At 35.7% G+C, this 22,764-nt stretch overlaps 1 protein-coding gene across 2 annotated transcripts in view; it reads left to right on the top strand.

Moving 5' to 3' along the window:
- Positions 1–22,764, top strand: part of LOC125322963 (pleckstrin homology domain interacting protein) — a 108,801-nt gene that overhangs the window by 45,190 nt on the left and 40,847 nt on the right. For both annotated transcript variants that reach the window (XM_048297427.1, XM_048297426.1), the window contains exons 16-20: positions 9,290–9,418; positions 14,421–14,646; positions 17,617–17,754; positions 18,806–18,989; positions 19,671–19,794. In XM_048297427.1, coding sequence (XP_048153384.1) covers positions 9,290–9,418; positions 14,421–14,646; positions 17,617–17,754; positions 18,806–18,989; positions 19,671–19,794 — 801 coding nt within the window. The remainder of the gene's footprint in view (positions 1–9,289; positions 9,419–14,420; positions 14,647–17,616; positions 17,755–18,805; positions 18,990–19,670; positions 19,795–22,764) is intronic.

Below are 22,764 nucleotides of genomic sequence, written 5' to 3'. Positions count from 1 at the left end.
GCAGTGTAACTCTTAGTGCTTGAATTGGTGTTTGTCATTCTTATGCCCTCTGTCCCACTGTTATGGAAATGGTCAGAAAAAAGAAATAAAACAAAATAAACCTTTAAAATTGCAAAGCCTGAGGGGCAGGCTGACTTGCCTGTTGCATTGCTACTGGAGAAGATATAGGCCACAGTTCCATTTCTTGGCTGTTTTTAAAAAACTGTGATGCTGGAGCTGAGAAAGAGCTAAGATATGCTCTTTCACTGAGTCCTAAAAGGACAACAATGTCTTTGATAGCTGTAGTTGGTGTAAGATAGGATAAGGCTTCTTACAGGTCCTTAAAATAAACTTAGTGATTTTTAAATTTTTTTTTTAAACTGGGGCATATTTTCCTCTAAACCTCTGTATCAGAACTCTAGCTGTTTTCTTTGTTTCTAGGCAGTCTTCTGTTGGAAGCTCATGATGAATAGTCCCACACTTTCATTTAAAATGCATTAGTTAAATTTTATGTAAATAGACATTGTATCCAGAACTAGAAAGCTTGTGACTTCTTGTGATTTACATGTGTTCTTTACAATATGTTTATTAAATTTCAACAGATTATGAAACCTAGACCTTAAATATGAACACTTTTTAAACAAAGTAAAGATTTACACACTTTTGTGTTTATTTTAAAAAAAGGTTTAATAGCTTATTCAAAAATTTGGTTAGTGTGATGAGTATAGTTTCTCACATATATGTCAAAAAACATACATTAAAACAGGTACAATGTTGTAAGCAGATGAATTGAAAAGTGACAGTTTTCTAATAAGTTCAAGTTTTTGCAGTTGCAGTTTTCATAGAAATTTAGCAGCACATTATTTTGTCCAACTTCATTTAAAATTGTCATCCCAGAAGCAAATTACTTAAAATTTTAGGATAAAGTCTGGATTTAACTGCATTAACAAATATATGTTTCTTTTTTGGAATTTTTTTCTTCTAAATTAAAATGACAGCTAACAGAGAAATGAGGAGGAAACTTTTATTTCTGAAAGGATGGAAGAACATCTTACTGGAACCTTACATAAATGGTTATGGATCCTTTCACAAGATAAAGTTATATGACTTGGCATTATGTTGCCACATCAAAACTTAAATGTAGTCATTCTCTTTAACAACTGTATTAATAGGGAATAGCAACTCTAAAGTTCTTCTAAAGAACTTAAATATAAACTATTGTTGAACATACAGTGCAGCAGGTATAAGCTACTTTATCAGAGCTAACAAATTTGGAGGCTGATTTTTTGCTTATGTTCTTGGCTGGAGCTAAGAAAGTACTGCAGAAGTTAGTAATCCTTAGGAAAAAAACCCCGACCCAACAAAAAACCCAACCCCCCCCCCCCCAAAAAAAAAAGCTCAGAGCTTTGCAGCCGGGTAAAATTGTTAATGACTCTGCAAACTTTTTAGCTATAGAATTATAAAATACAAGCATCTTCTACTTGCACCTATAGAAGTGTAAAATTTGAACGTCTTATCCTGTCTTACCAGCTTGACTTGTAGCTTGGGTTGGCTTCTCTAATGTAGTCTCAAATTTGATGGTTCAGTGCTTGTTATCAGAAAGATGAAAATACAGAGCTGTGGTTGAGAAAGATGGTCAGGATTTCTTAGCAAGACTTGAAGACCAGGTATTTAGCATGACTGACTATAATGTAATTGTTTTACCACAAATTCAAGAAAAAATACCCCAAAGGGAAAAATTTACCACAGCTTGTTTATGTAGTTTTCAAACAAACGTGCTTAATACCTCTCTCAGCGCTATTTAATTTTTAGATGAAGGATTATATATTGTTACTTTAAAAATCAATTAATTGTAATTTAAATTTTTAATCTCTATACATCAATGTCAGGTACATGAAGTGAGACAGTTGTGTAAATAAATTTTGCTAGATGTTTTTGAAAAGCTGTAGTGGTTATGTCTGGTTATTCCTGAAATACTATTTGTGAAGAACAAAAGTTTTACTTCACTGGGAGATCTCTGTATGTGTATTTGATGAGATAAGACTCCAGCATCTGCTTGCTCACTTAAAGGGTTACAAGATGATTACATTTCTAACAGTTACCACTGCAAAAGTTAGGCAGAAGAAAAAGTATGTTGGAAGAATCTTGGAATGGTGTCAGACTGCTCATTAAAACCTTATTTACTTTTAGCTCTACTGTAGTAGCTTTCATTTGACTGTGTTCTGACGTCTTATGAAATGAAATATGTAATGCTTTCATATGATCAAGAGAATATAACTTGTTTGTGAATGCTCACAAACTTATTTTTAGATCTCTTGATTTTCTGGCCAATCTTGAAGTTAAGACCCAAGCTCTTATGTCTGTGTTATAGTAAAGAAAAAACTCTGACTTGTATTGGTCCTTAGTTTTATTTTTCAGGTTATTTCTTTATTGAGAAGCCTTGGGCTGAAGAAACAAAAAGTGGATTTGATAAGGTTGTTTTGAAGGTGATCTCTGAAATTCCTTTATTTCATTTGATTGCCTTTGAAAACAATTGGAGCAGTAGAATCAGCAAGCAAATACTAACCTACCTTGTAAGGTCGTGCTCGTCTGGTTATGTGATGATTATAGTTGTATCTCTCTAAATGCTGCTTTTATTTCAAATGATGTAGTAGTGAAACAGATTATACTTAGAAATGCTGGCATAAAATCAGGAAATGGGGTGATACATAATTTAACAGAGCAATAATTGTATTTAAAACATTAAACTTGTTTTTGAAACTGAAAATGTGTATTGCCATGCATCCAGTGAGAAAGCTTTGAAGCAAGTGAGTACATTCATGCTAATTTTGTTTTACATTCACTGCGTGAAGTTACCATGGTTAATATATGCCTTTTCATAGACAGATACAAGTACATGTGTGTAAATGCAGATACATTTTTTTATATTAGATATTAAATATATATTATACATTAAAAAACAACCAAAACACACCAAAATAAAAAAACCTCAACCCTAAAATCGTCTCACACAATGACGTTGAGTTTGAAAGTTATGGCAACACAGACATTAAGGAATAAGAATAAGATTGCTGAAGATAATGTCCAAATGTTTTGTCCCCAAGTCTGTAGCTGATTGTCTAATGTAAAGTTGTCTGGTGCTATTCCTGGTTCCATGTGTTTCTTTACAAATCCTTAATTACTTTTCTAGGATGTATAGTAGCTGGATTGCATGATTCTTTTTTAAGCTTATATATTTTCTCCAACTTTTAAACAATGTATCTTTTGAAAAATTTTAATAGAAACACTTAGCTTTTGAGAGCTTTGGATATGTTGTATATTGATTTGGAGCTATTAGCATAAGCAGTGACAGAAATCATCATGTACAGAACTTGACCATAAAAAGGTCAAGTTGAAGCAACCTACAGGAATTTTCCTGATTTCTACAATGGAAATTGTAGAGGGTGTAATTTTGATCCTGTTAATGGGGAATCTGTAGTACAGTTGAAGAATCAGACTGTCTGGATGCAGTGATGTGTGGGTTGTCTCCTTGCCCAGTTTCTCTGCCCTCTTTACACGTTTTATGTTTTTATATAAATCAGTCAGAAATACTAGAAACCTCCATGGAGGTCGTAGTAAGAATGTATTTCATAATGGCAGTGACGTCTAGTTTTTGTGAATTTGGATGCACACATTCCCTGTTAATGACTGTTTAAATGTTTTAGTGCAGTTTAATCCTTGTTTTGTTTAGAATTTACTGTCAGTGTTATGGCATTAACTGATTCAGGTCAGAAGGGTTTCTTCCTGCAAGTTGTCAATCAAGCAGAGACTACTGAGTTGCAATTGGATTTTTCTGTGTGCTCTTACTCCTTCAGAGAGCTGGTTATTGACTGTCCTTTATTTTTAGCTTTAAGTGGACACTTCATTACAGGCAGTTCCTATGCTATGGCTACTTATGTCTGTGTATCTTAATGTTTTTCCTGCCCCATCTTCCGAAATCTGATCTTCCACTGATCTGTGTGATGTGGTTTCTTACTTTCTAATTCTACTTATACTTTCAGTGCAACTTGGCAAACTAAAGCCATAATAGCATCGTATTACTTACAACATTGTTTCCTTTCCTTTAAACAGTAAATCTGTCAGGCCTACCTAGGTCTTTGTTAGCAACTACTTGATTAGTTTTAGGCTAAATGACATATCAAAAGATTGGAAGTCCCTGTCAAAAGAACAGTGTGAAAGATCAGGTTCCATTTAGAACACCTCAGCAGAATGCTCTGTGTGTGGATTTTCTGCCACACGAGGTGATTTTTTTGGACTAATGTCGGAAAGGCACATTTCTTGCTTATATGAACAACATATTGTAATTTCCAATGGGAACTAGAGATGTGAAAACAGTATTTCTTATGTTGTGGCCTTCATAAAGTCTTCCACTTCCAGTGGGATTCTGTGGGGTTGTATTTTTAGGTCAGGTTCTGTAGCCATGTGAAATACAGAATGACCTAAGTAAGGTTATGGATGCATTATTTTGAATCAGTTTGTCTATAGTCCTACTGAAATGGTTTGAAATTTTTGAGAGGCTTCACCTCTCAATTTAGCACATAAGAGCGCATCCTGAGAAACAGATTCTGGAGAACAAAACCAGCATAATTCTCTTAATAGTTCAAATAGAAGAAGCCAGTACTGAGTTTGCAGGATGTATATTAAGAAAAATATTTAACAACAACAACAGCTGTAAATAATTCATATATATATAGCCTTTATATAACTTAAGGCATCCACTGGGTGGGTGACTTATCAGACCTTTTAACTGATAGATTTATCTTTCATGAGATATAAGGCATTCCTGAATGAATAACTGACTTGGCTGGTAGGAAGATAAAAATATTTTTAGTAAATATATTACTCAGAATTTAATTACTTCTAGTCTTCTTCCTACCATTTCATCTCTTGTTTTTGCTCTGGAAGCAGTGTAGAAGATTTGCTGTTTTCTTAAATTTTTATTTTTAAAAACTGACTTAAAAAGCAAGTCTTCTTTCTATTCCTCCAAATGAGTAGCAACCTGCTTTAACTTTGCAGAAAGTCTGTAGATATTTTTTGGCTTATGGAAACATGCTGTGATTGAAGATTGTTCCTTAAAGCAAAGGAGAGCACAAACCTGCAAAGGAACTTCCAGATACTTGGAGACTGATTTGACTTGAGCAGTTATGATGTAGTTTCATCACTATAAATGAGGTTGTATGTTTTAATAACAATTAGTGCTGCTTTTTTGCTAGTTTCAGAAATTTGTTCTAGCATGCCATTGTTGCAATCATTAGAATCTGAATTTCAGTTTTCAAGTTTAAATGTTGCTTGTGACTAATATTCATTTGTTCCTGTGCATGTAGGTAGGGAAGTTCTCATCCTGTTTAAGATCTTTTAGTATAGCAGTTCCTTTCCTGCAAAGGTCTTTTAGTCTGATCATGCAAAATAGTCCTCTTTCCTTAGTGTTCATATAAAGAAGCTTCGCTCTCAGGTTTTGTGTTATCATGATGAGTGACTCTGTAGCTGTTCCTCTTAGAATTTACTTATCTTGAACATGGGAAGCAAAAAAACCATGTACTGCTTTGGAAGATTTTGTTCTTAGCATTGTCTATTTGTCTAGCACATATGCACTTTCTTTTCTGCATGCACTTATGGTCTGGTTTAGAATTAGTTTTCTTTTTGTTGCTGCATTATATGTGGTGCATTGCAAAGACTACACCGTGATCTTTTTCACTGTGTTTTCAACTAATTGCTTCAGTTACTTAAGATGAAGGATGGATTCTACCTCAGGCTAGTAGAGGCTTTAGTTCACTGATTATTTTTTTTTTTTTTAACTGTGCTGGTGACTTGTGTTGGAAGATGTGGTAGAAATGTGTAGTGTTATTGTATGTAGACTGAGTTTCATTATTTTTTTCTGGCAGTAAATGTGTTAGTAAGTTATTCCTAATAATCTTGTTAGGTTCATGCTCTGTTGCATTTGTCCTGCTGGCTTTTAATTGCTTCAGTTGATATAATTTATGCTGTCCCAAATCCATTCTCAGTGGATGATTCCCTAATGTTCATTTCATCAAAGGGCTCTTATTTTTTCTGTAGTCAAAACCAGAAAGGCCTGACTTGAGAAACTTTAGTGATAACATCCTTTTAGCTCTGTTTGTCTTTCCAAAATCAATAACTGTTATCCTTTCCTTATAAAGTTTACCTACTCTGCATTTCTCCTACTAATCACAGTCATTTGAATCAAGTTTAAATACTATATTACGCCTTTGAAATCTAGCTAGGTTGAATGAGTTATATTTTCTTGGCATTAAAAAATTAGTTATTTTTCTGAAGAAAGACAGCTCTATTCTTCCTAGTTTGGGGCAGAAAATAAGCTTTCCTCAAACCTGAGAGGAAGAGTCTTCCCTTTTTCATTCTCTTATTGCATCAGCATTCCTCCCTTCAGGATATACCAATGTCCATATGTTTCCTTGCTAGGGAAAATACGGACAAATTGGACTCTTAATTCTTGGTGCTGAGACTAAAAATAATCTTCACTTAGTCCTCTTTGTATAGCATCACTGGTTCTTCCCTGTTTGTAGCTGAAGAATCCTTGCTACTTGCTTCGAATGTCTTAACACATTCATTCTCCACAGCCTTTTGTTGTGACACAGCCTTTGTTAAAGCACTGGAACACGCTGCCAAGAGGAATTGTGGACTCCCCATCCCTGAAAGTGTTCAAGGCCAGGTTGGATGGTGCTCTGAGCAAACTGGTCTAGAAGGTACCTGTGCCCATGGCAGGGGGTTGGAACTATGTGATCTTAAGGGTCTTTTCCAACGCAAACAATTCTGTGATTCTGTGGCAGCTCTTAAATAACCAGTGCTTTTTCTGTTCTTGTGAGCAGTTTCTTCCCTTCACAAGTGATGTCCTTATATTCAGCAGGGGAAGGTTCCAGACAGAATAATCACTTTATGTCTTCTTGGGATACAGTCTCATGTAGTTCTTGCATCTTTGATTTAAAAGGGATAGAGAAGGGAAGGCAGCTTCCTTCTTGCTGAAATTCTTTATCTAGCTTGCTGAAGTAACAGCTTCACTGATTTGTGATACAACTGATACAACCTCCCTTTTTGCAACTTAATGTTTAGTTTCTGTTTCAAATGACCAGCTCCTCTGTGTTAGCTTTATTATGGAAAAAATTCTATTGTAAGGTGTCACTTATTATTACTGAAATAGTTTTATTGGAAAAAAAAAAATCTACTGGATAGCACACTCTGGTTGACTTTGTTCTTTAATTTAGAATAGTGATTATATCTTGGAAGGTTATCCTCAGCCATAGTTTTTGTTCTTATAAGAATCTTTATTTCCAAGTATTTGTACTTCAGACTTGAAGGGTTCTACTGAAAGGTCTTAGAGTTGCCCTTTCCAAAAGCACTTTTTAAAACCAGATTCTGGGCACGTTTGGTTTAAAACTATTTGCACTGTACTTGTCCCCAAATAGTAGAACACTATTCTTTTCTTTACATAAGAAGGGAATGTTTCCCACTTAACACTCTAATTTCCAGGGGGTTCTTGAAAATGGTCCATCCAAACCGTTTCTTGATGGAAAGGATTAAAAACCCCATCATCTTAATAGTTGTCTTTTCTTCCTTAATAGTTGTCTTTTTTTCCCCCCCTCGCCATGGTTAGCAAATAGTTGTTTCCCTTGTAAAACAAAAAGTATTCAAAACTTAGGCTGAATCCTGAAATTTTATTTGTGAAGGACTTGAACATTAGGAAGCTTGACGTTGATGTTTCCTTTGTTGGAGGAAGGGTAAGGGAACAGAAATCTCTAGGTATAAAATATTTCTTTTCCAATTTTAACTGTATTTCTGCAAAGCTTATTATTGTGCTAAAGTTCTGTCTGCTTTCCACCTGCTTTCCCAAACTGTCTCCCTTTAATACAGTGAGCTTTCTATCTGCAAAAAGCAGCACAAAGTTGTAACTTTACTGTGGTAGTTGGATCTCGCTTAGACTAAATTAATTCTGCATTCCTGACTGTTGTGAATTTAGTGTCACTTGCTTGAAGTTCTGTTTTTATTTTCCATCTCTTTATGTAAGATACTTCTGTTCATTTCTTCTGGAATAATGGGCAAAATAGAACATAAAACTTGGTTTGGTTTATGTTCCTCTTTTGCTAGTGCAGAAACTCATTTGACTTTTAGGGAAATTACTTGTAGTAAGAAAGTCCATTATCAAATACCTGAAAGCACTGGCAATAGATGTAGCAGCCTCTATCACTGGGGGGATGTGCAGGGGTGTGGGTGTGTTGTAAGACTGTGGGGAAAAGATTTAGAGTTCTTGCCTTTGTCTCAGCCTGTAAGTGAGAACAGTACCTACCTCACAGGATTTTTGAGGCTTGATTTGTTAACTTTTAAAAATAATGCTGATGGCCTCTGGAAGGTGCTGCAGAAGTGCATAGTGTTACTGTCTGAAGGCTGAATATCATTGTTTTTCAGTTTGTTTTGTTTTCCCCTTTCCTGGCAATATATAGGCCTACCACAGTTAGGGAAAGAATTTTGTTTGGTGTCTCTTTAAAGAAAATGCAAAAGTGCTTTGCTGGGGAGAATAGAAAGGGGCTTTCTGAAGAGGTGCTGAAGACATGAAAATTCAGAGTGGTGATTGGTCACCTCTGCTTGATTGACAGGTTGCAGGGAAAAACAAAAACCCATTTGTTCTGGCTTAATGGAACTGGAAAACAGAAAATGAGTATCAGGTAAAAATTCCTTTTTTAAAATCTTTGCAGTTCTCCTATAAAAGGTGGAGTTTTTACAGAAATTTAGTCCTTCCCCACTCCAATAAATTAGGAGTAGGAATTACAGAAACAGGGAGTTGCTAAGTTGTGTAATGTGGGTTGTCAATGTCAGTGCGTTTTCTAGGGGGCAGGTGTGAAACACCGCAGCAGCCACTGCTACTGGGGTAGCTTAGCAAGAAGGCAGAGGATGGAAAGGGTGTAGTGACTTAAGCCCTGAACTGGGCCCAGCTCTCTGGTTAGGCTCATTAGCAGGACTTTCAAGGGGAAGCTTTTACTTTCACTTCCTATACTGTGCCTGCTTTGTGGATAAAGTCTGTCAGTTTCTACTGCTATCAATTTGGAATCTTTCATGAGCATTATTACAAAATTCACTGAATAGTGAATAGCTAAAAAAGTAAGCTTTGTTTTAAAGTAACTTCCATCTAGCAGTATACTGTCATACAAATTTTATAATAAATTTCAATGTCAGCACCACAGTTTTGAGAATCATAATTGAAAATTATTAATTTCTGTTAATTATTTTGTATGTTGATATATTTCAGATTGAAGGACAAGGACATGGTGCAGTTTTTGACTGCAAGTGCTCTCCTGATGGACAGCATTTTGCATGTACTGATTCTCACGGTCATCTTCTGATTTTTGGCTTTGGTTCCAGTAGCAAATATGACAAGGTACGGTGCAAGATGAAAATCAGAATGTTTGTCTGTGTTGACTTCATTTGTGCAAACTTTCCTTCAGAGCTTCATTTCAAGAGGGCATGACTTGACACAATTTTGAGCCAATAATGTGGGATGTTTTGGATGCCTGTTGTTGACAGTGAGGTTTATTTCACTGTCCTTTTTTAAATTATGGAAACATTCTGTTAAGCTACTGTTTATGTGGGAAGTTCAAAATAATAATAATAATAATAATTTAAAAACGAATTCAAAATTAACCAGTCATTGTCCACTCTCCTAAGTGACAAGGTTACAAGTATCTACTAATGGATCCACATGGATAATGGGAATAAGCTGCAGTGGAACTGATAATAGTTAAACATTTTATTTGAAATATTTTTTCTGGTTCCTAACTAAGCCCAAAGAAAAGGGTGTGTAATAGAACTAATTCCTGCTGTCTGTATTTAAATATTGCATAGCCTGTGAGAGAACTATTTAAAAAAATGTACTGTATGTTTTAATGATGCAATTTTATGTCTGTTAATGAAGTACCATCATGGATGCCGTTGTGCTTACACAGCAATATTCCACCACTAGTGTGATTAAAATATTTTATCTTTATTCTAATGTCATAGTCTACATTGTGTATTCTGAGTGTGGGTGTCTTGCCACAGACCCTCATGACTGTAAAGATATGTGGTGTTATTTTTTTTTCTTTGTGGAGGAACATGCTCTGTGAACCATTCAGGTTTGGAGTGTCCACAAGATCTTAGTTTTTCTTTTACCATCCAGGGAAGAAATGAGATATATCTCTTCTCCCTTTTCCTAAGACTTAAGTAGACCTATCTGCTCTAGGATTTTCATCTCTGCTTCTGGTAGCTGACACTTGAATGCTGTTGGTAAAGTGCTGTTTTTTGGATCTTGCCTTTTGCTTTGGATCTTTGGACTCAGGCTGGTTTTGAAAGCGTTTTGGCAAACAGCAATGCAGAGGGACCCGAATGAGGGAGAGCAAAAGGAATTTTAGTCTTTGTCTTGTAAGCTACTGCATTTCTTTCTGTAGTCTTACAGAAGGATTTGCATTTGGGGATTTGTTTTTTCTCCTTGTTTCTCAACTATGATTTGAAGTCCTCAGTACTAAGCTGCTGTTGCTATTTGTTGGTTATTACTATCTGTGCATTTCCGCTTCCATTCCAAGTAAAACAAATGAGTAGAGACATCACAAGCAAGGAAAATCAAGATTATCAGATAATTTTCTTTGTCTTTCAGAGCTCTTACTGTTTCAAACTTAAAAGCCTATTGTAATAGAAACAATTTTTTACCATGTCCATGTATGAGTTCAGGTTTCTTTTTCTCTCCAACTGTTTTGGAAGTATGTAGTCCTCTGCTACTTTGAAATGCTGGAAATTAAACTGAAAAATCGTGAGTCTTTTCGTCTTTGCTGTGATAGATCAGAATTTTTCTTTATACTGCCATTTAAGAATTTACCTGTGAGGGATTAAATCTGTTTGAAGATTGAACACAATTGCTTTTCCCTGCTTGAATTCTACAGACCCTTGGTTCTCTTGGGTGAAGAGGCTGCAGCCTCTGAGAAAAGATCATGTTTAAAATTTTTCACTTATTGAATGATTTAAAATGATCCTCTACAGCTGTTGCTGTGCCAATGTTACTCTTGGCATTCCTGATCATAGAAGAAATGGGAGCAAATAGGACTTATATTTGTTACCACTTTAATCTCAGTCTTTCACTCACAGAAAACTCAGAAGTGTCTGATGTCTTCCATGTGTGGTTTCATCATCTCTGTTTTTGTCTGACCTGATTTATGGGAAAATGTAACTACAGGTAGGTAGGTGCTGGAGATGGTGGGTTTTTTTCTGTCTTTCTCCCCTCAGATACTGGGGAGGGTTTCAGACATCTTGTCAGATGGTCTGGTAGGATATATATTTTTTGGCCTTTAAAGTGTTTTCCATCTCTCTGGGGAAATGAATTTTACAGAATAAAGAAGCATGGTAACCTGTCCTATATTCCTGCGTTTTTGAATTGACAGTGATTATAGCTGAGATAGTGTTAACTCTACTGAGAGAACAAGCTCTTACTTTTCTACATCTATGTTTTTTCATGTTATGTTCAGATAGTATCTGCGTTTCCTAGTTGACCGGAACGAATTCCTAGGCTTGCTTTCCCCTGCAGTGTGATCTTGGCCACAAGGAAGGTGAATGGGGTGGGGTTTTTGTTTGTTTGTTTTTTGTTTGGCATTTGTTGGGGTTTTTGTGGGGTTTTTCTTTGATACATGTTTTTGTGAAGTAATCTTTTTGTGGGAGAAAAAAAAAAAGAATACATTTGCTGCTTGTTTGGGGTTCCTTGAGCCAATCTCAGCTGAAATTTCTTAGCGTATCATCACCAGAGTTGAGCCAAGTTCACTGTCAACAGGGCATGTGCACTTCAGAGGTTCTTAATTAGGTGGAAACTAGTCCAGGAATGCCTAGCATAAGGTACTATTCTGTTGATTTTAAATCATAGAACATTCTGAGTTGGAAAGGATCGAGACCAACTCCTAGCTCTGCACAAAACATATCATGTGCCTGAGAGCATTGTCCAAATGCTTTTTGAACTCTGGCAGGCTTGGTGCTGTGACCACTTTCCCTGGGAGCCTGATCTCTGAGGTTTCTAAGGCTTTTGTTCCTGCAGACTGCCCAAACCACAGTACTTTGTTGCAAGTTGACAGTTCATGTATGGTGGATTGGTGCAGTACTGGGGAAAACTTCTTAGTGTAACTGTGCCCATTTGGAGAAACTGAGCATTCTGAATGTGTGATTGGAGGAGAGTCTATCTATAGAGCTCAGACCTTGTGGAAAGCTTTTGTGCTCATTCCCAAGCTGGGTTTGTGAAGTTATATGAATAGAAGACTCATGTGCAGATGGTGATGTGGTATCATCTTATTGTCATGAATTTGATCTCTAATAGTATATAAACAAATAAGTCTCATTGTTAGTACTTCTAGCTGGTTGTCTGCTGGAATGTCTAATTCTTCTGATTGTTCTCAGGATAAGATACTGTCCTGGATTCCAGTAGGGATATTCTACCTGGGAGTTGGCCAGAGTCTGTGTTCTCCAAGAAATGCCACATTATCTTATTGAGTACAAAAGTGTTATTTACTCTCTCTATTATACTTGATTGCACTGTAGGGTGCACAGAAGTGTAATTGCAACAAAGTCCCTTGTGATATTGCACTAGATCTTCCCTTTGCTTGCAAAACCTGGGATGCGGACAACTCTGTACAGCCAAGTCACAACATAATAAAACTCACAGTTTGTATGACCTTGCCATTGGAAAGTCTTTTTTTATCAGTGTGGGAAGCACTTAGTAGGAAGACTTATACTAGGTGTAAGTAATTCATATTCCATTATTATGATTTTCAGAGTCCTCCTAGGGGACCTCTGTCTCTATCATATTGAGCTATTGTGAGATGAAGAAACAAAGGTGTTAAGCAGGCCTCGATTCTGTCCATTAGACACATGAAAACACTTTTATATTTCTGATTTGGCATCTGTTAACAAAAAATCTGGCAACAGGATTTCATCCAGTCAGCTTTTTACTGCAGTGGGATATCACCTTGTCCATACGCGTTTTGTAAGAGTAGTCTTTTGAATCTCTGAAGTAAATTCTTTTCCATTGCATCTCTCTGTGTATCTTTCTGATTTCTTCCTGTTGTTATTTTTCTGAGTTTTTGTGAGGTCTAGGTGCCATGATTCCTATGATTTTTTTCCCAATTCTTTTTTTTTTAATCCACTTCATATGGATGCACTTTCTGATACTGTAATTGACAAATGTCTGTTGTCATCTTTGTTTCCTGGTCTTCTTGCTTCCAGGGTGGGAGACATTTGTCATTGAGAGACGAGACCTCTGAGTAGCTGCTCTAACCTCTGCCTTTCTGATTTCTACATAACAAGTTACTGGAAACTGTGTTATGGATTGGTCATGATAGAGCATACTCTCCAGAAATCAGATGATGTTCTATGACAACTTGGGCATTCCTCTCTGCATGCTTAAAAGACAAATTTTTTTTGAGATCTCTATGCATTGAGTCAATCGTTTAGTTGTTTTTATATTGCACTAGAAATCTTAAATTTGTGTGAATGATGATTTTGAGATTTGATTTTCACTGTTCCAAGTTCAGCTGAATACATGAGCTGCCATGGGGTTTGCTTGCCAGTCGGTAGTCTTGGGATGTGTAGTATATGTATCAGCTTATCTTCTATTCACTTTTCCTTTTCTCCTTGCGCTTCAATATCTTTCTGATATCACGATACTGAGGTACATGTGCCAGCAAGGGATGGAGCATAAATCTTTTTATGTTTATTTGGACAAAAGAATTCCTCAATCTTGAGGGTCTGTGGAAAGTCATCTATAATAAATTATGAGCAGGTGGACAGAAAAAAAAAAGAAAACTCAGAGCATGAAAAATTCAATTTTTATCTCTGCTTTTTTTATCTACTGAAACTTTTTCTGATATCAAGCATTATAGTAAGGATATATATATTTTGATGGTGTTAAAGTATTTGGCAATGCCCTGATGTAATAAATATTTTTCCTAGTCTTTCCTGCACCATATCTCATAAGTCTGTGACACAGTTTTTCATTATCAGAATATATATTCAGAGGAAATATACATATATATATATATAAAAGAAAATTTATAAACTAATACATTAGTACTGTATTTGGTCAGATTTCTTCAAGTAGTTGAATATTACCCATTCCCCTATTCTTTAAATGCTTCCCACCCTCAAACATGTGGATTATTCTCCTTGCAGTGTAATATAGAAAAGTACTGGGAAACAAAATAATAATGGAGTCATTAAATTTTCCCCTTTAAAGTGAAATAAACACATCAGCTTATACCCCTGTTTTTTGTAAAAGTGACCATGAGTACCATTGTTAAAAATACTTTTGGCAGTTCTCTTCTGTATGCTTTTTTAATAGGTTCTTTAAAAAAATTACAAAATGACTTTGTTTACAGATAGCAGATCAGATGTTCTTTCATAGTGATTATCGGCCCCTTATCCGTGATGCCAACAACTTTGTCCTGGATGAACAGACACAGCAGGCTCCACACCTTATGCCTCCCCCATTTTTGGTTGATGTGGATGGCAACCCTCATCCTGCAAGGTATCAAAGACTAGTTCCTGGTCGTGAGAACTGCAGGGAGGAACAGCTTATTCCTCAGATGGGAGTGACATCTTCAGGTATGGAAAATTTCACTTCACTGAACAGTAGTCTATCTAGTTACCTCCAGTTATTCTACACTTTCACTTTGTCCTTTTTCTTCATTTACGGGCATAGTAGTTCATGTAGTGCGGAAGAATTGCAATGTCTTTGGCACTGATTGCTTGTGACAATTTCACTTACAGTATTGTCATCGATCAAGTTGGCACTAGTTGATGCTACAACACCAGTTAGCTTGGAGTTTGTTTCATTACTGGAACAATGTATAATGCCGTGTGAGCTCTTGGTTATCTCTTTGGGATAAGGTTTCCTGCTTTAGAAAATCTAGAAAATAGACTGATTTTCCACAGATCAGTTGGAAAAGGTAACTCCTATGAGAAGAGAAAAATGAGAAGACATCTGAAACAAGCAAAATTCTCTTCTTCTTTAGATGAAGGCAGTCATTAATTTTAAGCTTTGGTGATTTGGTTAAAGAACGGAAGACTTAATAAAGATACAAAATCTAGGAAGTTCCTTGAAAGTTTCATTCTCATGCACATGACATGGGAAGAGCATGCATATATTGGGCCAATAGCTGGCTGTTGGAAACTGCCTAAAGGTGTTTCACATGGGTGGGGATGGAAAAGCAGTACCTACTTTTTATGTGTCACTAGTTTGATATTAGTATGAACAAACAAACAGTGACTGGTGAAAGTAGCTTTAAATGTTTTCAAGATAAACATGGTTAAGTATTTGGATATTCTGGAAAATATGTGAAAACTGACTGTTCCTGTAAATTGTAGTTTATATGTTCGTGATATTTAAGCCTGTGGTGTGTCAGACATTCCAGGAAGGGTAACTGAGAGTGTTTCTACCAAAAAATCTCTTTATCCTTATTTGTAGACCTCAGGATTATAAGGCAGTGAATATTTAAATAATTTTAGTGGAGGATTTCCATATTTACTCCAAAATTACAGGAAGAAATGCTACCTGAGAATCAACTGTAAGGAGGAAGAAAATCCTTCCTGGTGAATGTAAACTTCTTAGCTAGTGGCTTTGAAACAAAATTTGATATTTAGGGAAGGATGCACCTTTCCTTCATTGTTACAGTTAAAGTGTGAATCCATTGCATTGTGAAATTCTCCAAATTTGAAAATTTCCTGGGTGCAGTCTTCAATATATCTTGAAATAAATCAGACTCTGCACACAGGCCCAACAAAATTAAATTTAGTGGTCTGTCTGCATGACACATGAATGCCTATAGGAAGATGATGTCCATAGCATTTTCTTTAATAGCAGGAAGTTGTCCGCCAGCCTGACAGATGATGGAGAGACACGAGACATTTTTCTACCTTTTTACAATATAACAACAATGTATGCAGTCGTATGCAGAGTTAAACAGTGTTTATGTAATTTGTATGTTCCCTTCCACTAAGGAAGTTCCTTCTCTCTCTGAAGCTTTGTTGTGGGATTTGATGCATCTCACTCAGAGCACTGACCATTTATTTCTTGTCAGGTTTCCTGTAGGGACTTTTAAGAGTAGGGGGAAGTTGGACAGTTGTACTTGATTTACTGCCTTAGTGTACATGAGAGGCTCCTTTAAACCAGACATTTTGAAAAAGTCAAGTCTACACCAGTGTCTTTATTATTTCATTTAAAAAGAAACCACTTGCTGTTTCTTGCTAAGGCACTGTCTCACAGGCTAGATACATAAAAACTTTCATTTTGTTTAGATAGCAGTTTCCTTATTTAAGATCATTCTTGGGTTATTAGTAGTGTTTCCCATTGTTCTCAGTAGACAGTATGTCTGCTCATGAGATCGAAAAATTAATCTGTCTCACTTAAATGAGTCAGGAAACATCCAGCTGTGGTTATACCAGAGCTCATTCCATGATTCCAAGGTTCTGCTGCTTTAGGGAAGTTGACTTCAAGAACCTTTAAAGCCTGAGAGCACTATCTTAAATATTTATGTTTTTTTCTGCATACTCTAGAGAGACAGCAGCTTCTGTACAGCTACATAATCAAAGCTCTTCATTTCATAGCACAATTACTGTAATATCTAGTCTTTGATCTTGCAAAGTGCAGTTTATACTGTGATATTTCTTTAGAATCATGCTGGAAAAATAGTTTCTATATCTTGTTTCTTTGAACATTGTTATCCCTCATTATAAAGTTTTACAAGTTCTGCTTCTCTTGGCTAGAGCTTCCCAGCATTCCACTCCACCATTTCACTATTCTGTGTGGAGGTGTCTGACTTCTTTTTGAATCAGTACTGTAACCCTTGTCCTTTTCTCTATACCTCTCTAACTGGTTTTTGTGATCATTGTGAGTATGAAAACAGTTTTGTGTTGTTCATGCTTACGTGCTGTGTATTTTGCTTGCTGCTCAGAAACAGTATTATCACCTTGTAATCACTTCTTTGGAACTGTTTCCCATCTTCTATTCAAAAGACCTACCCAAAAGGAGGTTTCTTGGCTGTTTTACATACCAAAGAAAATTACCATTACTTCATCTGTGTGGTCATTATGTCCATGTGGAGCTCAATCAAGCATTTTTACTGCTTGGTAGTCTACAGTATAGATAATTATTTTCTAATTCAGTTAGACCTTCTTGATGTAGTTCTTTCATTGAAGCTTATAAAGTGTTTTATAATGCATTTGAGGCAGGCTAATCTTGCATTTGAACAATTTGCTTTGACTGAGCTGACAAACAGCGATTGTGTTAAGCTTCTGTGACTTGCTGGTACTTGATCAAATTTAACCTTTTATTAGAAGTGAAATGTGGTTGTCTTGACCCTGCTCCAGAAAATAGAATGCTCTCAAATATATTAAGAAAAAAAGTTGTCCTGTTTTAAGAAATGGCTGTTAGAAAAATAAGCAGTAGCCCATAGTTACACATGTGATAATTTACTGTACTTGTTTCAAAGCTAAAACTTAGATGAGCTGTCTGTAACATTAATTTCTTCAAAATTTACTTTTGTATGTTGTTCTCCGGTATATTTTACTTCACAGGATTGAATCAAGTTCTTAGTCAGCAAGCAAATCAAGAAGTTAGTCCACTGGATAGCATGATTCAAAGACTTCAGCAAGAGCAGGACCAGAGACGCTCTGGGGAGGCAGGAACCAGTAGTACCAGCCGGATAAGCAGAGGTAGATCACTGGGGGATGGATGTTGAGGCTGGGAGTTGGAAAACATAAATCCCTTTATGTTGTCCATGATCTGTGCATTTTGTTGAACTAGTAAAAAGGAGGTTTGGAGCTGTAGAAAATAGTAGACCTTTCCCATTGTTTTTTTGCCTTTTTGCAAAATGTTGGGGTTCTTAACATTACAGATTTATCTTTGTTATTGTCTGGTCACTCAGGGAATTGCAGCAGCTGCATTCCCTTAGAAGTAACTACCCTGCTGTTTAATCTGGAATTGGCCACCTAGTTGTTTGAAATCTGGCTTCTTTCAAATAAGGAGACAGGAAGAAGAAAAGTGGAGGAAGAAAAGTGGAAGGAACTACTTGTTTCTCTGCGAAGTTGTTCCATGTTTCAGTGTCTTGCACTAGAGTACACAGTAGTTTTCAACACTTAAAAAATTATGGTTAGCAATCCACTATAGTAAGCAACAATAGCTTGTCTGTGTAAGGATATGGAAAAACGTTGATATTTTGCTACTGTGTAGGTATTTGAAGGCTCTTGCATGTGTGTGTGTGGTTTTGTTTTGGGTTGGTTTGGTTATTTTTAACCTCTTGACCATTTCAAGTTTTTGTCTGTAAATTTTACAGCTTGATTCCTAATTTCCAGTGTTGAGGCTTCCTTTTTTTTGAAGGTAGAAGACTGTTTAAAGGAACACAGTGATTCAGTGAGATAGGTCACTGTTTTATAACACAGATTTAGAGTGCAGTAGCAATAGCCAGCTTTGCATAAGTGTTTTCCAAAGTATTTTTAAAGAAGCAAACATTTGCTTCACTTCAGATTGTTAATACATTGGCTTCTTTTTAATGTGAATTTTTAAACAGAGTGCTGCAGCCCAGTAGCTGTTCCTGCTGTGTTTTGGTGACTGTAGAAATGGCTGAAATATTTCTATTCAGTTAATATGATTTCTTTTGAAGTAAAAAATCAAGTAAAGTTATTTTTCCATTTCATTCCAAGTTTTTCTTTTTAAATGCTTCCCTAAGAATTTCAGATCAAGAACTATTGCTTTTTGACTTTTTAGGATCTGTAAGCTCTACCTCAGAAGTGCATTCCCCACCAAATATAGGGTTAAGGCGCAGTGGACAAATTGAAGGTGTGCGTCAGATGCATAGCAATGCACCAAGAAGTGAAATAGCCACTGAGCGGGACCTTGTGGCTTGGAGTCGCAGGGTTGTAGTGCCTGAACTGTCTTCTGGTGTGGCCAGGTAAACATAGACCAAGAATTTTACTATGGTGAACTTAATTAAATTGAACAGTTTTGGAATTCCTATTGCCATTCACATTGTCATTTGTGTGGTGTTTTTCTATTTTCTCATCTCAAATTTCTTATAAAATCAGTTTCAGTTTGAAATCACTTGTTTGTGTATCACTTGAAAAATCTTGGAATACCAGAAGGATTGGGAATAAAAATTGTCCATTTAATGAATGACACAGTAATTGTACTTGTATAGGCAATAGAATCTAGTTGCCTCAATATCCTCTGACTTGTAGCATAAGATTACATGTTTTTACTCCTTTTATTCCTGTCATTATATGGCATTTTATGGCTGGAATACTGACCTAATCTATTAGGTGCCTGAGATGAATTTTGATTTCCAAACTGGAACTTTAATTTTTTCATTAATTAACTCTTGTGGTGAGTACTTAAATCAGTAAGTCAAAAACCTGCTTGCCATAGTCAAGCATAAACTGCTCTAGTTTAATGCAATAAGATGAAAATCTTCGTTTGAAAAAAGCTAATTTTAAAGTCATATGCTAACTGTAAAGAGAAGAACTGCTGTTCAAAGATTGTTATAGATGTTGAATGTCTATTCCTTGGTTTGGGATAGATCCTCTCAGTTCTAGTAATGTCCTTTAAAGTTAACATTTCAGTTTTCTTTTTTCAGTAGGCAGGAAGAATGGAGAACAGCAAAGGGAGAAGAAGAAATAAGGGTGTATCGATCAGAAGAGAAAAGAAAACATGTAATGAGTCATATTCCAAGAGAAAACAAAATACCTACTTTCTCGAAGGTAAGTAGTCCAACTGTACCTTATCACAGAATGAAGCATAAAATTTAACTCAATGAGTTGGGTCACATAAATTTACATTCCTCTTCTCAGTTTTAAATTTAAAAAACAGGGTATGGGAGTTTGTTTACCTCCCCAGAATGAGGAATCTTTTCTATACTGATGTTTCAATGTGTTCTGAATAATAAACAACATGGATTGCTTTCAGAAGTGGGGGGAAACCCCTGAAAATCTGGTATTAGGGGCATGATTTACTGTTGGGAGTCTGTCACTATTAATTGATACACCCCGCTGCTGTTGTCTACTGTTTGCACTATTCTGTGGAAAGGCTCTATTAAAACTCAAGTCACAGTCCTTAACCATAACACAGTCCTTAACCATAAGACATTAAATACATGTCCAAATAGAGAATTGGGTGTTTTCTGTCATGGTACCCTAAAGATCATATTGTGGGTCGTTATGGAATATAGCTAAGTCATGCTTTCTGGTAGAGCTGGAATACATTTTCAGAAAAGAGGAAAACAGGATAGATGTAGTAGAAGGAAATAAGAATTAAATTGTCATAAGTCACTTGGTTTTTTTAATATAACTTGCAAAAAAATGTAATCTTACATCTTTTTGCTGGTAAAAAAATGGAAGGATATATACTATGTTTACAGAAAGATTTTTGTCTTCCTTGTTTAAAATTAGTTTTATCTATGAATTGCACATGCTTATTTATGCTTTTCTAGCTAAATAGCCAACTATGTTTTTGTAATAAAGGAAGTGAATTTTAGCAATTTTAAAGGAGAACTCACAGGTTCATAGTTTTAGTCATACTATGGGTTTCACAGTATGCTTAATACAGAGGAGACTGTTTTTACCCTCAATCAAAAGCTTGTAAAATACAGCCTTCGGGAACACCTGCAAATTGTGTCAATTGCGATTGAAAGTAAAGATCACTTATGGGATATAAGGTGGAAAAAGGAATAAATGAAATAAAAAGAACAAGTATGCAAAAGACTGCAGCTCTTAACTTTATTAGAGTACCATACTTAATGCCTGTGCTCTTTATTGCTCGCTTTCTTGTGAAGGAAGGAACTGAGATTGAAAGCAATCTGAAAATAAATAAATTTCAGATACTTTGTAGTGATTTTGTAGTTTTTAGTAATGATGGATTAATTTTATATGTAGTAGAGTGAGTTTGAGATTAGCAAGTTTGTATTTGATATTAAATTTGAGTATTGTTTTGCTACTTTTTTCATACTCAACTGAAGTAAGAATTTCAAAAGAAGTGATGTGAACACTCCCCTACCCATAGTCCCCTAATAACTTTAAATTTCTTTATTTTCTTTCTTACTTTTTCCTTCAATTTCTTTCTTGTATGTAAATTTGAGTGCATTCTTATCTTAAAAAATAGTACTGATGCACTGTTTTCAGTTCTGCAGTCACCAATATTGTGTGTTTGCCCAAGATAGACTGGAAAAAATTTGTTCATTTTGTCTCAAGTTTTTGTACATAGAGGAGGGAAACTTTATGCCACGTGACAGGACTCATTAGTGAAATACCAGGACATCAGAAGTCTTTGTAACTCTTATTTTTCTTTTGGGAATAATAGAAAAGGGGCCTGACAAATTCAGATTTTAACAGAGTTTTTTCTTGTCTTGAGGAGGGATGTATTTTGGTATTGAGTTACACACACTTTCATGTCAAATTATACACTTTCATATCAAATTACCATTAAATTTCTAATTGGCTTACAGTTTTCTTCTAAAATATCACTAGGACATAAAAGTTTAACAGAATAGGCTATCCGGTCCAGCATTTTGGTTTTAGCAATTACTTTTATTATATCTTTGAAACAAAGAAACTTAGTGCAAGTTTTTATAAATCCTGTTTCCAAAAAAAAATTTTTAGTCTCCAAACTGTAATGGTAACACTGGACCTTTTGAGCCCCATATTTTTATTGCAGATATTTATGCCCTTGAAATCCTTCAGAGCGACTGCTACTTAAGGATAACTTTCTTCAGTTTCATATATTTATACCTGGGGGGTGGGGAGGGATTCTCAAAATGTGAGGCAGAGAACTTGGTAAATCCTTTAGTCACTTTCCACCTTTGTTTTGAGGAAATACGGAAAAAAACCAGGCAATCATGGTCTTTTCATTTCAGTACGTCAATAAATTTTCCATATAAAAATTACTGATATACTTAGTAATACTTTCAGAATGCTTAAAGCCTTCATAAATCCTACAGAATACTTTTTCAGTATCTTGGAATAGAAAGGTTGTATTCTTCCATAGCTGATTCTTCATTAAATACGTCTCTTTTTGGAGGACTCAGACTGCTGATAAGTACACTAATTCAAATCTCTTGAGTAAAAACTCAGTGGGATTCAGAAATAAGTAGATATCCCATGGGCTTTAAATAAGCAAGTTTCAAGAAGAAAAAGGTGTTTGATCTCAAGTGATTGAGTTTCACAATTAAATGAACTGCTCAGATTTTCATGATTTTTGTTGTTGCTTACAGTTAACATGAGCAACACTTCTGCTCGGTAGTGTCTGAGCAACAGGAGTAGTGAATTGGAATTGTCATCTATGTAGTGTTCACAATAAATTCAAATAAACACCTGGGAAGAGAAGCAAGATTGGCTGCAATCCAAAAACTGTTGTGCAGTATTTTTAGGGTTCTTTTAAAGAGAAATTAATAACTTCATTATAGTTGCTCTTCTGTTGCTGTTCTTTACAGTGATGGTGTGACTTTAAATACAAGCTGTGTGAGGTTGAAGATAGAACTGGAAAGCACAGTGTAAATTTTCCTTTTCCTTGAGAACATCCAGTAGGTTTTGATACTGATTTCTTGCAAGTTATATTACAGTACTGTTGTAAGACTACTGTCCTTATTGCATAGTGAATTCTTACAGGTTTAATGCGAGAATTTGTGATCTAAAAGAGATGGGGAGCACCTCCAACAAAATACAGGGCAAGACATTCTC

Source organism: Corvus hawaiiensis, chromosome 3 (assembly GCF_020740725.1).
Source record: "Corvus hawaiiensis isolate bCorHaw1 chromosome 3, bCorHaw1.pri.cur, whole genome shotgun sequence".
Lineage (NCBI taxonomy): Eukaryota > Metazoa > Chordata > Aves > Passeriformes > Corvidae > Corvus > Corvus hawaiiensis.
This window is presented reverse-complemented; position numbering and strand designations above follow the sequence as displayed.